The sequence below is a fragment of the Littorina saxatilis genome, linkage group LG6 (assembly GCF_037325665.1).
Source record: "Littorina saxatilis isolate snail1 linkage group LG6, US_GU_Lsax_2.0, whole genome shotgun sequence".
NCBI lineage: Eukaryota > Metazoa > Mollusca > Gastropoda > Littorinimorpha > Littorinidae > Littorina > Littorina saxatilis.
This window is the reverse complement of record NC_090250.1, coordinates 4,121,309-4,138,868: the sequence shown is the minus strand read 5'-3', so window position 1 is coordinate 4,138,868 and position 17,560 is coordinate 4,121,309. Positions and strand designations below refer to the sequence as shown.

The following is a 17,560-nucleotide window of genomic DNA, read 5'->3' as shown; positions in this document are numbered from 1 at the left end:
GGGAGTGAGGAGGGGGATAGTGTCAGGCAAACGGGGAGGGAGGAGGGGGATAGTGTCAGGCAAACAGGGAGGGAGGAGGGGGGATAGTGTCAGGCAAACAGGGAGGGAGGAGGGGGATAGTGTCAGACAAACGGGGAGGGAGGAGGGGGATAGTGTCAGACAAACAGGGAGGGAGGAGGGGGGATAGTGTCAGGCAAACAGGGAGGGAGGAGGGGGATAGTGTCAGGCAAACAGGGAGGGAGGAGGGGGATAGTGTCAGGCAAATGGGGAGGGAGGAGGGGGATAGTGTCAGACAAACGGGGAGGGAGGAGGGGGATAGTGTCAGGCAAACAGGGAGGGAGGAGGGGGATAGTGTCAGGCAAACGGGGAGGGAGGAGGGGGATAGTGTCAGGCAAACGGGGAGGGAGGAGGGGGGATAGTGTCAGGCAAACGGGGAGGGAGGAGGGGGATAGTGTCAGGCAAACAGGGAGGGAGGAGGGGGATAGTGTCAGGCAAACAGGGAGGGAGGAGGGGGATAGTGTCAGGCAAGGGGAGGGAGGAGGGGGATAGTGTCAGGCAAACAGGGAGGGAGGAGGGGGATAGTGTCAGACAAACAGGGAGGGAGGAGGGGGGATAGTGTCAGGCAAACGGGGAGGGAGGAGGGGGGATAGTGTCAGGCAAACAGGGAGGGAGGAGGGGGATAGTGTCAGACAAACAGGGAGGGAGGAGGGGGGATAGTGTCAGGCAAACGGGGAGGGAGGAGGGGGGATAGTGTCAGGCAAACAGGGAGGGAGGAGGGGGATAGTGTCAGGCAAACAGGGAGGGAGGAGGGGGATAGTGTCAGGCAAACGGGGAGGGAGGAGGGGGGATAGTGTCAGGCAAACGGGGAGGGAGGAGGGGGGATAGTGTCAGGCAAACGGGGAGGGAGGAGGGGGGATAGTGTCAGGCAAACGGGGAGGGAGGAGGGGGGATAGTGTCAGGCAAACGGGGAGGGAGGAGGGGGGATAGTGTCAGACAAACGGGGAGGGAGGAGGGGGATAGTGTCAGGCAAACGGGGAGGGAGGAGGGGGATAGTGTCAGACAAACGGGGAGGGAGGAGGGGGATAGTGTCAGGCAAACGGGGAGGGAGGAGGGGGATAGTGTCAGGCAAACGGGGAGGGAGGAGGGGGATAGTGTCAGGCAAACAGGGAGGGAGGAGGGGGGATAGTGTCAGGCAAACGGGGAGGGAGGAGGGGGATAGTGTCAGACAAACGGGGAGGGAGGAGGGGGATAGTGTCAGGCAAACAGGGAGGGAGGAGGGGGGATAGTGTCAGGCAAACGGGGAGGGAGGAGGGGGATAGTGTCAGGCAAACGGGGAGGGAGGAGGGGGATAGTGTCAGACAAACGGGGAGGGAGGAGGGGGATAGTGTCAGGCAAACGGGGAGGGAGGAGGGGGATAGTGTCAGGCAAACGGGGAGGGAGGAGGGGGGATAGTGTCAGGCAAACGGGGAGGGAGGAGGGGGGATAGTGTCAGGCAAACGGGGAGGGAGGAGGGGGGATAGTGTCAGGCAAACAGGGAGGGAGGAGGGGGATAGTGTCAGACAAACGGGGAGGGAGGAGGGGGATAGTGTCAGGCAAACGGGGAGGGAGGAGGGGGATAGTGTCAGGCAAACGGGGAGGGAGGAGGGGGGATAGTGTCAGACAAACAGGGAGGGAGGAGGGGGATAGTGTCAGACAAACGGGGGGGGGAGGAGGGGGATAGTGTCAGACAAACAGGGAGGGAGGAGGGGGATAGTGTCAGGCAAACAGGGAGGGAGGAGGGGGATAGTGTCAGGCAAACAGGGAGGGAGGAGGGGGATAGTGTCAGGCAAACAGGGAGGGAGGAGGGGGATAGTGTCAGGCAAACGGGGAGGGAGGAGGGGGATAGTGTCAGGCAAACGGGGAGGGAGGAGGGGGATAGTGTCAGGCAAACGGGGAGGGAGGAGGGGGGTAGTGTCAGACAAACGGGGAGGGAGGAGGGGGATAGTGTCAGGCAAACGGGGAGGGAGGAGGGGGGTAGTGTCAGACAAACGGGGAGGGAGGAGGGGGATAGTGTCAGGCAAACGGGGAGGGAGGAGGGGGGATAGTGTCAGACAAACGGGGAGGGAGGAGGGGGGATAGTGTCAGGCAAACGGGGAGGGAGGAGGGGGGATAGTGTCAGACAAACGGGGAGGGAGGAGGGGGATAGTGTCAGGCAAACGTTTCCCTTTGAGTGCGTGTTCGTGGTCGTTCAGTGAAATACGAGACGGCTGTTTCTAGCTTTTGCATCAAACACCAGTGTAATCATTCACCAATCAACCAAGAGGGAGGCTGGTACTCAAGAGTTTAATTATCTGGACGCTGACTAAAAAGTATGATAAATTCATTGAACGGTCGATACATAATAACGCAGTATTTTCACTTTTTCATCGGAGGTAAATGTACAAAGCCTATCAACAGGACGTCGGAGAGAAGAGGGGGGGGGGGAGGGGGTCTTAAAGGGAGGTTCCACTGTACCCACAGTCAAAACCCAACGACCACAAACAAGTCACACACACACACACACACACACACACACACACACACACACACACACACACACACACACACACACACACGCACAAACACCTCAACACGACAATAATTTGTGGCCGCTGCATTTCTTGCTGTTCGGTCTTGCTTGAACGTGCTTCCTGGCCAAAGAGATCGAGATCTGATGTGTTTGGCAGATTTTTGGCTCGTGAATATTAATTACTCCGTTTTCGTTTTATTTTTGTCTTGAATTACAGCACGAGTCGCCGTGCATTTTTGAGTTATGGCAAGATTTTTTTTAGCGCGTTGATGGAAATGAATTTGTTGATGTTTTTCTCTGAATTTCAACTCAAGTCACAGTGGAATTCTCAGTTGATATATCAGCATGTGTTGAGACACGAAGAGTGGGCAGTCATGGTTTGGTTGGCTTAATTGGTTCGTTAGTAAGCAGGCGTTGCTTGACATTTTGTTGTTTTCCATTATGTTGCTCTTGCAAAAAGGAAGTCATTGTGCATTCTGCTGACTTGATCAAAAACACGAGCACGAAGGCGGGAACACTTTAACACACTCTTTCAATCTTGCAAGCATCCATTATTTTCTCGCCCCCCATTTGTGTGTGTGGGGGGCGGGGGTAGGGTTTAATCATTATCACCATTTCCGCCTCTGTCATTAAGACGAATGTTGCAGAGTCAAAAAAGAAAAAGAATAGAAAAGGTAGGGAACGAGAAGAATTCATTCATCAAGTGCAAAAATATCTCTGAGTGCACGTTTTAGCAGCTTTCATCATCCGCTTATTTCAATCGCCTTTCAGGCAAGCGGCAGGTGACGAAATATGTCTTCAGAAGCAAAACAAAAGCAAAACAGAAGCAAAGAAAAGCTTCAGGTGGCAACATATTATTGAAATCAAAACACAAAAAATCAAATCAAAATTCGCGCTTTAGAAGCGAACCACAAAATGACATTTATCTTGCGCAAACAAACAGGAAACAGGGCGACACAGCCAGCAGGAAGAGAGCAGCGCTGAGGGAACACACAGAGGGAGCCTGACAGGGCTCAGCTGGTGAGAGCTCGTCCTTAACAGTCTGGGCAGGTTTTGCGGCGTCCATAAAAAGCGTCCGCGATGTGGACAGGGTCGTGGGCAAGCTTTTGATTTCTGTCATGTCGCTGTGCGTCGACACCATCCCACACCTCATCCCCTCATTTCCCTCCTTTTTCTGTCGCTCTCTACTCTCCCCATCTCCCTCCCTCTGTGTCTCTCTTCTATCTTTATCTCTCTTACTCCCCCCCCCTCTCTCTCTCTCTCTCTCTCTCTTTTTATTTCTCCCTCTCTCCCAGCTCCCAGCTCTCTTCCCTCTCCCTCTCCCCCCCCCCTCTCTCTCTCTCTCTCCCTCTTTCTCTCTTTCCCTCTTTCTCTCTTCCCCCCCTCTCTCTCTCTCCCTCGCTCTCTCTCCCTCCCACCTCGTCCCTTCCCCTTATCTTTTCTTCCTTTCTTTGCTGCCTCCGTCTTCTCCCTCTCCCCCCTACTAGTCTCTCTCCCTCTCTGTGCTGACGAGGATAACAAGATTGCCGGGTCTCACGTGCCGGCCTCTGTCCTGAAATCGATACACTAATGGCGCGTCCTCAACTGCCAAATTCATGAGGGCAGGCCCGAGAAATGACTGCTTGGGGACACAGCCGCCGGGCGCTGATAGCCTCCGTAGCCTAACGGTGCTAAGACTCAGGGCTCGGGAGATGGGACCATTCCCATGCAAATTGTATGCCCACTAAAACTGCCGACGACAAGGAAACAACAAGTTAAAAGCGAGAAGGCGGCATTGAAAGGAGTCGTGCAATTCAACGCCTTTGAGTGGCAACGCCGTTAGAAGACACGTTAGAACCGTTCAACCGTGGACGATTACGAAACATGTCTCAAGCAAGAAGGCGTTATCTAAAGCAAGTGTTTTGGCAAGGGAAACGTGCAGATAATTATATGGTATTGTGTGGCAACGCATATATATATTATGCATATTTAAGAACCGTTCAGCCGCAGACGACAAGAAAACAAGTTATAAGCGCGAAGGCGAATCTATAAAAGTGAAAGCAAGAGTTGGACAGCAAAGAAAATGTGCTGTCAAATGCATGGTACAATGTACAAGGTATATACAGCCTGTTCCAAAAGAAACGCAACCAACCTGTTTGCAAAATCAAAGTGCAAAATTTATTTTGCAAATAATATTTCATGGAGTTACATACGTGACGACATAGGGACAACTCAAGTTTCAACTGAGCTGGCAATACAGTAGAAAATAGCAGTGACTTCTTCAGCTGGACTGACGGCAGAATGCCTCGTTTGTCTAAAAATGAAAGAGAGCGTGCTATTGGCATGCTTGCCGCTGGCCAAACGGCCCAAGCAGTCAGTCAGGTCATGAAAAGATTTGGAAATGTACCAAAAATGAAATATGTAACTTCATGAAATATTATTTGCAAAAGAAACGCTGGTGGAGGACACATCCGTTATTAAACGCAGAAAAGACAGCTGCGTCAGAAAAGGGACATAAATTGTGCTTCATTTGTCATTGTTTTCCACTTTTATTGTTAAACCTGTTTTATTCCACATGTTGTGATTTGGAAATGTACCAAAAATGAAATATGTAACTTCATGAAATATTATTTGCGAAATAAATTTTGCACTTTGATTTTGGAAACAGGTTGGTTGCGTTTCTTTTGGAACAGGCTGTATATATGTAAGAACTGTTGTTGGGTTTTGTGAAGTTGAGCACGCAAGCGTTTGTCTCTTAAAGAGATATATTGTTCTGTACAGTGAAACCTTGGGACCAGCCAAATTTGTCCCTTCATTACAATGTTCTCACGCGACAGGTTTACTTTGGTCCAGATGAGAATTAAAGAGAGAACAGAAGGGTTCCTTCATTTTGGAGATGTCCTCATTTAATTTTTTTTAATAGTTTTTTTATTAAGTTTTTAATTTTCATGACTTTGTTGTCCCCTCGATGGGAAATTTGGGTCGCTTCCTCCCGGTGGAATAGCTATAGCAGCAACAGAGTCGCGCTATACCCATGAATTGAGTTATTTACAAGGGGTAACAAAGACCAGAAACAGAGAAGAGAGGTATCAGAATGAAAAAGACATTATTCTCCAGTCCTCTTTCACATTGCAACACCCAGTTTTCTTCACCATCCCGAGATTAGTTGGCAGGCTATTTGCACCCTACTGGCACACATTACAACACCCGACTTTTGTTGCAAGCTGATGTCTTTGAGTTTCTTCTTGGCTCTTTTTAAACACTTCCGTGTTCAGGGAGGTTCAAAGAGGCCGCTCCGTCTCTACCCGTCAACAGACGACGGCCACCCGCCGAGCGCAATCTCCTACCCTCAGTAAAAAGATGCGCAAGGTCCACGTCTCTTTTCCTCTTTCTCGCACCGAACAGCACGCAAAAGCGCAAGCCATCAATCATGGAAAAAAAGGTCAGGGTAACCTAGTTAATTAACTTTTCCCGAAGAACGTCACCCAAGCACCGTCCTCGCTGACGGATAGGAAGACGTCCTCAGAGACGGCGGGAAGACTGCACTGACCGCGATGATAGAGTACTGGAGGTGTTTAATAAGCTTCCAACGGAAGGGCGAACTCTACTCCGCTGCTGGTCGCCTGCTGTGGCTGTGCGGGAATGGGGCATTATAGATGAGATTGGGACGACAAGGCAGGTGATTAGGTCTCGCCGCGTCCTCTCCATACCTGTCTAGATTTTCCCTTGTGGATTAACCCATGTTTCTCATCCAAGTCCGGGTTCATTCATTTTGCATGGGATCGAACTTTTTGATTCTGCGTTTGTGGCTCCTCTTCTTACGCTGCTCTTCAGAGCTTTCGTTCCAGATTTCCTGGGTTTATAAATGAGTTGTGGTATTCCAGTTTTTAACGTTCTTTTAATTTGTAGGCACTGGCTCAGCCCATCATTTAGCCCACAGAGCAAGAAAGACATTTACAATCAATCGGGGTCTACAAGGTTCTGCATAAAAACTGTATCAACCACTGCAGGGACTAGTTCTTGCGAAGATAAAACATGAAAACTTGAAATGTTTTCCCTTAGGCCAAAAAAAAAAAATAGGTGTGGTTACGGTAACATAGCCAAAAAAAATAGGGTAGGTAGGTAGGCAATCACTTTTTTTTTTTTTAACTTTTTTTTCAAATGTGTACAAATTAAACCTACTTGACAGGGAAATAAGTATGCGACACGGGCGCTTTCGCTTTCATTGCGTTTTTTGCACTCGTTTTTTTTTTTTTTTTTTTTTTTTTTTGACAAATGTAATAAAAAGTTATAGGATCGGCCCCTAAAAATAGGGTAGGTCGGGTTACCGTAACCACACCTATTTTTTTTTTAGGCCTTACCTTATTCTGCCTTCTCATACGTTTTGGCGGGTTAAGCTGACATTTAATTAAAAGGACACAACCCGTGTCATCAACGTGTTTGTTTCATCGTTCACATTGAAATATAAATCTACAAAAATCTTGCATTGTTTGAAACAGTGCATTTAAGTATACACGAGTACAGTGTCGGAACAAGATTATACTAGCAGATGGTGAACAGTTATTATTGGTGCGCACTCCCGCAGTTGGGCACTGCGGTTATGAAATTAAAGGCCCCTCCTGTTTTTGGAACCGCAGGAGCTTTCTAGTTTGCTGTTAGGTAGATTTTTGGTTCCTCTTTCCTGTCATGCTCTCTTTTTCTTCATGAATTCTTTTCTTTTTTCTGCCTTCTTGCTCATTCACCTGTATTTTTTCCAAAAATCTCTTCTCTTGCCGCTTGTCTCGCGATTCATGTATAGTTTAATCTGTTAGTGTTCTGATGTAAGTCCAGCAGTAGATAGGTTAAGCCTATTTTAACATACTGGAAACTGGTAATCTTCCAGTAGGTATTAATTTAGTTTTACTAAAGCCTGCTGGGACACAAGTAATGGGTTAGTGCATTTGTAAACAGGAATCGCTTGACAAGTGGCCCCCTTCATCCCCCCCTTCCTCGTCCTGATATGGCTCTGCGTAGTCGGCTGGACGTTAAGCAACAAATAAACAAACAAATAAACAAACAAATTGGTGCGCACTGCCGATATTAACGAGATACGACATCGACTAAGCAAACCAAGAGCTCTCTTCTTGAACCCCTCTTCCAAAGTGAAATATCTGACTTCACACGCAAAACAAAAGTGTGCGAAGAAGTCACGTGCAAGTATTTTGATTTCTTATGTTTTGACTACCAAAGAAACGACGAAGTATCATGATAATGAAGCTGGTCTCGGTGACTCAGACATATCAGCATTGGAACAATTATACGTACGTGTAAGGTCACCGATGTATCGGTATCGTATGTTTTTAAGAAGGGACAGGATCTGGCAATGCGGCATACCTCAAAACAGCACGTGCATGCTGTGGTTGTCGTCCACTCCAACCCCCCGCTCCTCACAAAGGTGTCGGTGTATCGTCAACAGGGGAGACAACCTGGGGACATGCCGCCCACTGTGGTTACCTCCCCTGTCTCACCCTGCCGCCAACACCCCCGTGTTGACTGAGATGATGGCATCCCGACCCCCCCAGGCATCGGTCACAGTTGTCCTCGCTTGTTTCACTCGCCGCCAGAGGGGGTGGCGAGCACACTCCAAAGTTTGGCATCACAAATGAAGAGTCCACACAATCCCCAAAGGGAGAAGTCATTTCGTCCTCTCCCCCAACATTGCCACAGTCCTCTAAAAGTCACGGTCGGGTCGAGGCCCTGAAAGGCCGCGTTGTAAAGCCAAAAAAAGGACTGGGTAGCCTTAGTAGTGGTAGTCATATCCAAATGCCTTCAGGGGGGGTAGGAGTTCAAGTTCACGATCTTGATTTTCCTGTAGGGAATCCCTCATACAGGAAGTGACGTATCCGCCGCGAGCCTAGTTCAAATGGCGGGTAGAGGGTCTGGGGGTGCGAGGGTAAAAAGCGGAGCCAATTTGCTCAAGGTTTTTGCCCCCGCGGATTTTTTGCTCCGCGTTTGTTCAGCGCTTGTCGACACATGTGCTAACTGGAAGGACACACGCACAATAACTTAGAACTCTGATGACAACGCTTTGAAAGCAAAGAACGGACCAGGCTTTAGAATGTTGGAGTCAAGTGTAGGGTTTTATTTCGTGGTCGCGGGTTTAAGGAGATGGGTGGGGATGGGAAAGGGAGGGGTTGAGGGAGGTGTGTGTGTGTGGGGGGGGGGGGGGGGCACGGCTCTTACTGTGAATGTGCGTGTTAGATGGGCGAGTGGGCGCGAGAAGGGGTTTCTGATTTTCAAAGACCGAACACATTTTAAAAAGACCACATCATCGTAATTAGCATGTTTTCATATTCATGATCAACACCACCATAAATCTTCATTGTAGATGTTGTCTGTCGAGTTCTTGTTCTTGTTCTATTTGTTCTTGTTCTTCTTCTTCTTCGTAGTAGTAGTAGTAGCAGTACTTTTTATCAGTATCATCGTCGTCGTCATCACCATCGTCGCCATTACTTCTTCGTCTCGTTCGTTTCATTATTACTATTTCATTTTTGTCATAACAGAGCCCCCAGGCGTCCAGCTCCATACTGCAGCACAGCAGTCTGTCGCCAGAGAGCAGCACGGGGGTCAAGCGCGTGCACTACGTGGACAAGACGCGCGAACAGCTGAACCGTATGACGGACAGTCCGCCCCACCACCGCCCCACCTCGCCCGCCATCTCACCCACTGGGCCATCGTGGACACAGCAACACGGGCGTCCCGTTACAGCGGGGGTAGGTCAACTTTAGTTGTTGTTTTTTGTCGGTTGGTTGGATCTGTATCGTGTAGCCTGTTGTTGTTTGTTAGTTTGTTTGTTTGTTTTGACTCTATATTAGATTTCATTTCTGTTTACTATTATCTATCAGTGTGTCTTGTTTCTGTCTGTCTGTGTGTGTGGGTCTCTATGTCTCTCTCTCTCTCTCTCTCTCTCTCTCTCTCTCTCTCTCTCTGTATCTGTCTCTCTCTCTCTCTCTCTGTCTCTCTGTCTCTGTCTCTTTCTCTCTCTCTCTCTCTCTCTCTCTCTCTCTCTCTCTCTCTCTCTCTCTCTCTCTCTCTCTCTCTCTCTCTCTGGATGTGTGTAAGAGAGTCTGTGTTTATGCTGTGTGTGTGAGTCTCTCCGCCTGTGTCGATGTCTGTGTCAGTGTGTGGCAGAGAGAGAGAGAGAGAGAGAGAGAGAGAGAGAGAGAGAGAGAGAGAGAGAGAGAGAGAGAGAGAGAGACATAGAGACCCACACACACAGACAGACAGAAACAAGACACACTGATAGATAATAGTAAACAGAAATGAAATCTAATATAGAGCATTGTTAGTCGAGACGGAGTAGTGACGAACTAGTACTTGTGAGCACTTTATCGGAGGCGAAAACTTGTAAAGAAGTACTTTAACTACATTTCACAATGCTAACCAGACGCTGCTATTGTTCACAGCTTTAGTGGTCTTCGGCCGCCCAGAAAGTTCCAGAGTGGTTTGAAAGGAATCAATCAAGTCTCTGCGTCTGCTGAACTTCCTTTTTTTGTAGAACTTCGGAGGCCTTAAAATTCAGAGACGAAAGTTGGAGATCCGGGCTTTCTTGCCTCGCCATTTAAAGCGACATTGTTCGTCAGCGGCGAGTTGAAACAAAGCTAACAAGCTCTGAGACTGGTTCTTTTTCAAATCGCGAGATTCAATGTGAAGATTATAATTATGATATAATAAAGCAATGTTACACAGATCTCGACAGTGATTGTTCACCTCGACCGCTGGCGTGGTCTTGGGGAAACACTGACTGTCTCGATATGTGCAAAATGTCATATTTTGGTCAAAAATACACATAACTTATATTGTCGTTGTTGTTGCAGCTAAGAGATGATCGTCGTTATTGTTGCTGCTAACAGATGATTGTCTTAGATGTTGGAGCTAACAGATGATTGTCGTTGTTTTTGCAGTTAACAGATGATTGTCGTTGTTGTTGCAGTTGACGGTGAGGACGGAGGGGGAGGATGCCGGTAGTCACACGTCAGGCAGTACCAGTGACAGTGGTCGTGGTGGTAGCAGTGAGGATGACGTACATAGCCACGCCGGCGTCTGTCTCGGCCCTGAGTCGGGTAAGTTCAAGTTTGCATTAAAAAAGTATCTTTATATATCCCATGACCTCCCTTCTTTGTCTCTGTTACTTCAGTATGGGTATATATGTTGTATTTTTATAGCTCAATAAATACATCATGGACTCAAAAAAAATATATGATAGTGCAGATTCCGATTTGGGCGAAGAACTACTTTGCTCCCGACCTTTGACCTCGCGCCGAACAATGTGACACATTTGTATGAAGTTCCAAAATCGTATTGCACGGCTCAGAAAACCATATCAGTTGCACGCAAAAATGAATCTCAGAACTGATCTGATGTATGAGATGCAATAAGCAAACGTTTCTTTCATTATGAAAGCAATGCAGGTGGGAAAAAACGAACATTCAACTTACAAGATAACCAGATGCTAGCGAACCAAAACAAAAACACGAGTACCCTCCCCTTGCTTCGTTAGCAGACGACTTTTGAGAATCTGTCAGACCGTCCTTACCTGGCACGGTTGGGCTTCGCTATCATCAGCTGTTTCACGTGTTTTGCGAGCAAGTCTACTCTTTTGCCTGGCTCTGCAGTAAGTCCACATTGGCGATGAAGGTATCTAAGAACTTAACATGTGTGTATTTTTCCGTAATCCAGTCATATTCTTTCAAAATGCAATCAAGCGGCGGTGACAGACTTGGGTCCTGTTTTCCTCGCACCCATACCAGTTTAGGTTCATGCAAACACACTCGCAAAACATGTAGATACATTTCAAATAGGGAGCAAATGGTTAAATCTACATATGTGTTCCCTAAAATTTGCTTCTCTGTCAATAAGACTAATTGTATAATAATGCGTTCGAAAAAAACAACGTGGAATCGATTCTGAATCGAGTCGAGTAAGCCAAATGGGGGCCAAACCGGTTTCCCCGTTCCGCCGACCTGAAACGCAAAAGAATTGTGCGCTTCAACTAAATGGATTTCTATACGACTTCATTACTTTCTTGCAACTTATGAACCTTTACTTAAAGCTTTTAAACGGTCTGAAAGTAGTGTTACCGCGTACTTATAGATGCACTCATTCGTTTTATTTTTTCAGCGACGGTCACTTAGTTTAAGGTTGCAAAAAGGCCAAGTCTCGCTGAAAACACTGTTTCACACTCCACAGATCGCAACAGTGCCGCTAGTAGTCTACACTTTGTGTTTGATGGTAGAATGGGATATACAGATTACAACACTCGTGGTTTTTTATATGGCTTGTATTTCAGTCAAGACCCAGCGGGAATATCAATCGAGAGCCACTCGCCAAAGGCTCGTGTCTCCCGATGATATTCATCCGCTGGGTCTTGACTGAAATACAAGCCATATAAAAAACCACTCGTGTTGTAACCTATATATATATATATATATATAAAGTATACATTTTTATTTTTTTGCTCCTGTTAATTAAACATTGTAAGAATCTTAGACTAGATGGGATGCTTTACGTCCTCACAGGTAACTTACCGATTAGGGACATGTATATGATGATACCCTAAGAATCTTTACGAGCAACCTTTCTGTTAATGTTGGAAGAATAGGCTTTGCCTAAAACCTTTATCCTTTTGTAATAAAGTTATGAGTCTGAGTCTGAGTCTCTCTCTCTCCCCCTCTTCCCCTTCTCTCTCTGAACCCCTCTCTCTCTGAACCCCTCTCTCTCTCTCTCTCTCTCTCTCTCTCTCTCTCTCTCTCGCTCTCGCTCTCTGTCTCTCTCTCTCACGAGTCTCTCTCTCTCTCTCTCTCTCTCTCTCTTTCTCGCTCTCTCTCTCTCTTTCTTTCTATCTCTCGCTCTCTCTCTCTCTTTTCTTTCTATCTTTCTCTCTCTGTCCCTCTCCCTCTCCCTCTCCCCCCCCTCTCTCTCTCTCCCTCTCTCTCTATATCTCTATCTCTATTCTATCTCTATCTCTATCTCTATGTCTCGGTCTGTCTCTCTCTCTCTCTCTCTCTCTCTCTCTCTCTCTCTCTCTCTCTCTCTCTGCCACATACACAGGGAGTGGTTGCATATGTATTGATCTTTCACTCGGAATCAACCACCAGCTGTAAAATGAACACCGTAAAATAAATACTTTCAGAATTATAAGAAAAACGCACTTTGCATGCGTGACATTTACTTTTTCCAAGCATTCTTCTCGTAAGCTAGTTTAGCTGCAAGCCACAAAAAAGAATAATAATCATATTAAAGGCACAGTCTTGCCAGTGTTAACAGTGTTACCAGTTATGCTTACACACTGATCTTCCTAGGCTTTTACATGGGATAAGACCACCCTTCTACTTAGAAACATACTCAAAATCAACATCCGGACTGCTTCCCGAGCAGTTTAATTTGTTTAATTTTGATGATAAACACTAAGGACTTTTAAGACATTGTTATAACACAAAATTTAACTCTGCTCTCCCTATCGAATTTTAGTATGTGTCTAAGTGTGTGTGTGTGTGTGTGTGGGGGGGGGGTCTTAACAAAAGCCTGGGCATATACATAATTGTAAGCAGAAGTGACACACAAAGGGAAGCGCTCTAAATGCATATAATTATATACGACATGATTGTGTAATAGATCAAGGGAGAATAAGGCGGAACCAGTCTCCTGCCACCTGAGAGAATGACAAGGATAGAAATGAACAAACGACTTTTATCATCAAATATAATATTGTGTAAGCAGATTTGTTTCCACGGGAAAGACTGTACCTTTAAGGCAACAAAAAAGTGAGCGGAGATTATGTTCGATATTTCACTCTTACTAATTGTCTGGCATACGGCGTGTCAAGATCGAGTTATGCTGGCTTGACAGCCCATCGCTCGCTTAAAAAAAGACAAGTAATTGTGTAGGAAAATTAACAGAGAACAATAAAGATTAGTTTCATTTACGCTATGTAATGGCGAACGTTGTCATATATCTTCACGTTTTTCGCTCCAAGTTTGAAAGTTAATTATTTTCTACTTCGTAGTTTAGTGAGTTTGTTTTTGAACTGTGCTTAAGTTTTTCGAGGCAGTTTGACGTTCTAAAAATTGTATGACCATTATTTTTGGCGTTCCAAACAAACTGTTGATTTTTGTTTTGAAGCAGCACTTATCGATTTCTTTCGAGAAATTCAAAAACAAACGTTTCTTTCTTTCTTTCTTTCTTTTTTTCTTCCTTTCTTTTTTACCTTTAGTCAAGTTTTGACTAAATTTTTTAGCATAGAGGGGGAATCGAGACGAGGGTCGTGGTGTATGTCTGTGTGTGTGTGTGTGTGTGTTTGTGTGTGTGTGTGTGTGTGTGTGTGTGTGTGTGTGTGTGTGTGTCTGTGCGTGTGTGTGTGTAGAGCGATTCAGACTAAACTACAGGACCGATCTTTATGAAATTTGACATGAGAGTTCCTGGGAATTATATCCCCGGACGTTTTTTTCTTTTTTTCGATAAATACCTTTGATGACGTCATATCCGGCTTTTTGTAAAAGTTGAGGCGGCACTGTCACACCCTCATTTTTTAATCAAATTGATTGAAATTTTTGCAAAGCAATCTTCGACGAAGGCCGGACTTTGGTATTGCATTTCAGCTTGGTGGCTTAAATACTAATGAATGTGTTTGATCATTAAAAATCGGAAACTCGTAATTAAAAAAAACATTTTATTAAACGATCCAAAAATAATTTCATCTTATTCTTCGTTATTTTCTGAGTCCAAAAACATATACATATGTTATATTTGGATTACAAAGAAGCTCTGAAAATTAAAAATATGAAAATTATGATTAAAATTAAATTTCCAACATCGATTTAAAAACCATTTCATCTTATTCCTTGTCGGTCCCTGATTCCAAAAACATATAGATATGATATGTTTGGATTAAAAACAAACTCGGTAAGCTAAAAAGAATAGACATACAGACAAGCGTGTTATCCTGCTCAGCGCGACCACTACTGCACTATTCTGCGTGGCTTGTCGATTTCTGCCTTTGCCACGAGCGGTGGACTGACGAAACTACGAGTATGTGGTCTTGGTGAAAAAAGCAGTGCGTTCAGTTTCATTCTGCGAGTTCGACAGCTTGACTAAATGTTGTTATTTTGCCTTTCGCGTAAAGCAAACAAACAAACAAACAAACAAACTCTCTCTCTTCTTTTTACCTTGAGTAATCGATCGTTCTCTTAAGCACCAAGACGTGACTCAACTTTGTAAATTGTTTGTTAGCTTGCGTTACGACTCCTCGTTCTTGAGATTTCGTCCATTTTTAACATAACATCAGATCATTTCCCTTTTGATCAAGCTAGATAGTTTCAATGTTTATTTCGTGAAGTCTGGTATTTTCATTTGGGGTTACTGATGTGTCTTGTTGTCAGTTCTTGTTTCCTTAGAGCCAGAATGGCGCAGTGGTTAGATAACTCGTCTCGTACAAAGTTTGAACGGGTTCAATCCCAGTATGGGTCATACACGAATCCCCTAATTTCTGTGAATCTTCTTCACCCAAGTGTAAATGATTACACGATTCTGCCAATGGTTTAGAAAGCAATGGAAGCAAGGGATATTTGAGCTTTACTGAAGGGAAACAGAGATCTCTCGCTTCTTATTCCACAAGTACTTCACGTGTAAACTTTAAACGTAAAAATTAAACGTGTCAATACTTTCATTATCTCTTATTGCCTCCTCCCTCCCCACCCCCCCCCCCCCCCCCCTGCTGTCCAGAGTATACATTCACTCTCCCCTGCCCCCACAGTTTTCACTTTTTCTTGTTGATAGCATTCCATTTTCCATTCAAAAAGATTTGGTTTTAACAACACTTTATTCAATTATGATATTGTGATATATTATCAAATGGAAAATTGGATCAGTAATTAAACACACCTATTTGGTGTAGATTTATATCACGATTTCCGATGGGGGGGGGGGGGGGGGGGGGGGGGGCGGGAGGGGGGGTTGTTGGAAAGTCAATGTATTCAAGTTGAGTCGACAAGACACAGAGCACACATTTAGAATCAAACCTTCAGTCATTAGTTGTCTCTGCACATCATTTCTGCCCCAGCACTATCCAAATTAAAGACACGTCAAGACAACCCGCGGCCAATCAGAACCAGCGAACCGCGACGGCCACCAGCCGTGTAGCCAATGACTGAGCAGAACGCAGTGCGTGACGCATTACAGCCTCCAGAACCAGACTTTCTTTTTCTCTCTTGCCAACCAATCACAGCAAAACTGTTTCTCTTGTCATCAGGCGGTTTTTAGAACGGGTCCTTTGTTTCATTTCGTCCAGTCCAAAAACATTTCCCCTTCATCCGCTGCGTGTCTGGGTAGAAAATTGACTGTCTGTCATAGCGTCAAGGCATGAAGGACAAGGCGAAAGGGGGGGGGGGGGGGGGGGGGTGGCGGGTAGGAACCGAATGAAGGCGAGTTAAAGACACGCTCCTTCCTGTGCTAGCCGTCATGTGAACTGTCACAGATCTGTTTAGGCTTTTACATACGCTAAGAGCACCCTTTCAGTTGAGCAAACGCCAAATCCGCACAGTCTAAGAGCACCTTCCAATCACGCACACGCCAAAACCGCACAGTCTAAGAGCACCTAGCTTTCAGTTAAGCACACGCCCAAACCGCACAGTCTAAGAGCACCTTCCAATCACGCACACGCCAAAACCGCATAGTCTAAGAGCACCTAGCTTTCAGTTGAGCACACGCCAAAACCGCACAGTCTAAGAGCACCTAGCTTTCAGTTGAGAACACGCCAAAACCGCACAGTCTAAGAGCACCTAGCTTTCAGTTGAGCACACGCCAAAACCGCACAGTCTAAGAGCACCTAGCTTTCAGTTGAGCACACGCCAAAACCGCACAGTCTAAGAGCACCTAGCTTTCAGTTTAGCACACGCCAAAACCGCACAGTCTAAGAGCACCTAGCTTTCAGTTGAGCACACGCCAAAACCGCACAGTCTGACAAGTCTCTGAACTGGGTGGGATTTTAAAAAAAAGGAATTTGCAACTCACACTTGTGTTAATTTGTACAAGTGTGAAATAGATTCAGGACACTCTAAGAGCACCTTCCAGTCAAGCACACGCACGCCAAAACCGCACAGTCTGACAGCTCTTTGAACTGGGTTGGATTTACAATGTAAAATAATTTGCAACTTAACTTGTGTTGATTTGTGACATTTATTCAGGACACTCACACAATCCCGCTGTGCACAGGTAGTAGCCAGGCTGTTGAATTTTGGTATGTGTCCAAATGGAGAACAAACTTTCTTCCCATGTTAAGTCCTTGTCAGACGTTGTGTGGTGGTGTACACGTTCGTGTAGAAGGTATCTTTAAACCTGCTGTCACAGTGGGACCGGAGATGGCGAAAAGCAGTCGCTGTCCTTGATTCAGTTTAGCTGAATGTTTTCACTAATACGTTGCGTGATGAGGCTTGCATGCAGCATGTAATTGCATTCCTGGTTTTGGTGGTACCGGAATCGTGGTTGATACGACCGGATAAGAGTTTTCAGTGCCATAAAAACGAAAGATATTGCCCTCCAATGTTAGGCTAGAAGTCTGCGTGACTTTGTGACTTGCTGTTTTGAAGACTGAATTTGTGTATACTGTGAGTGTCCTTGGGATAGTTTGACGCTTTACGGTCTGACAAGAGAAATAAAGACAGACAGAAAGAAAACGTTAACAGACTTAGTGTACAAAGTAAACGTTAACAGACTTAGTGTACAAGGTAAACGTTAACAGACTAAGTGTACAAAGTAAACGTGAACAGACTTAGTGTACAAAGTAAACGTTAACAGACTTAGTGTACAAAGTAAACGTTAACAGACTTAGTGTACAAAGAAAACGTTAACAGACTTAGTGTACAAAGTAAACGTTAACAGACTTAGTGTACAAGGTAAACATTAACAGACTAAGTGTACAAAGTAAACGTGAACAGACTTAGTGTACAAAGTAAACGTTAACAGACTTAGTGTACAAAGTAAACGTTAACAGACTTAGTG

The 17,560-nt window shown here is 45.6% G+C and overlaps 1 protein-coding gene across 1 annotated transcript in view; it reads left to right on the top strand.

Annotated features, from left to right (window-relative positions):
• The window catches only part of LOC138969602 (protocadherin-11 X-linked-like), a 53,353-nt gene that overhangs the window by 26,282 nt on the left and 9,511 nt on the right, over positions 1 to 17,560 (top strand). Inside the window, exons 2-3 of the mRNA XM_070342459.1 lie at positions 9,070 to 9,279; positions 10,500 to 10,629. Of these exons, the coding sequence (XP_070198560.1) occupies positions 9,070 to 9,279; positions 10,500 to 10,629 (340 nt within the window). The remainder of the gene's footprint in view (positions 1 to 9,069; positions 9,280 to 10,499; positions 10,630 to 17,560) is intronic.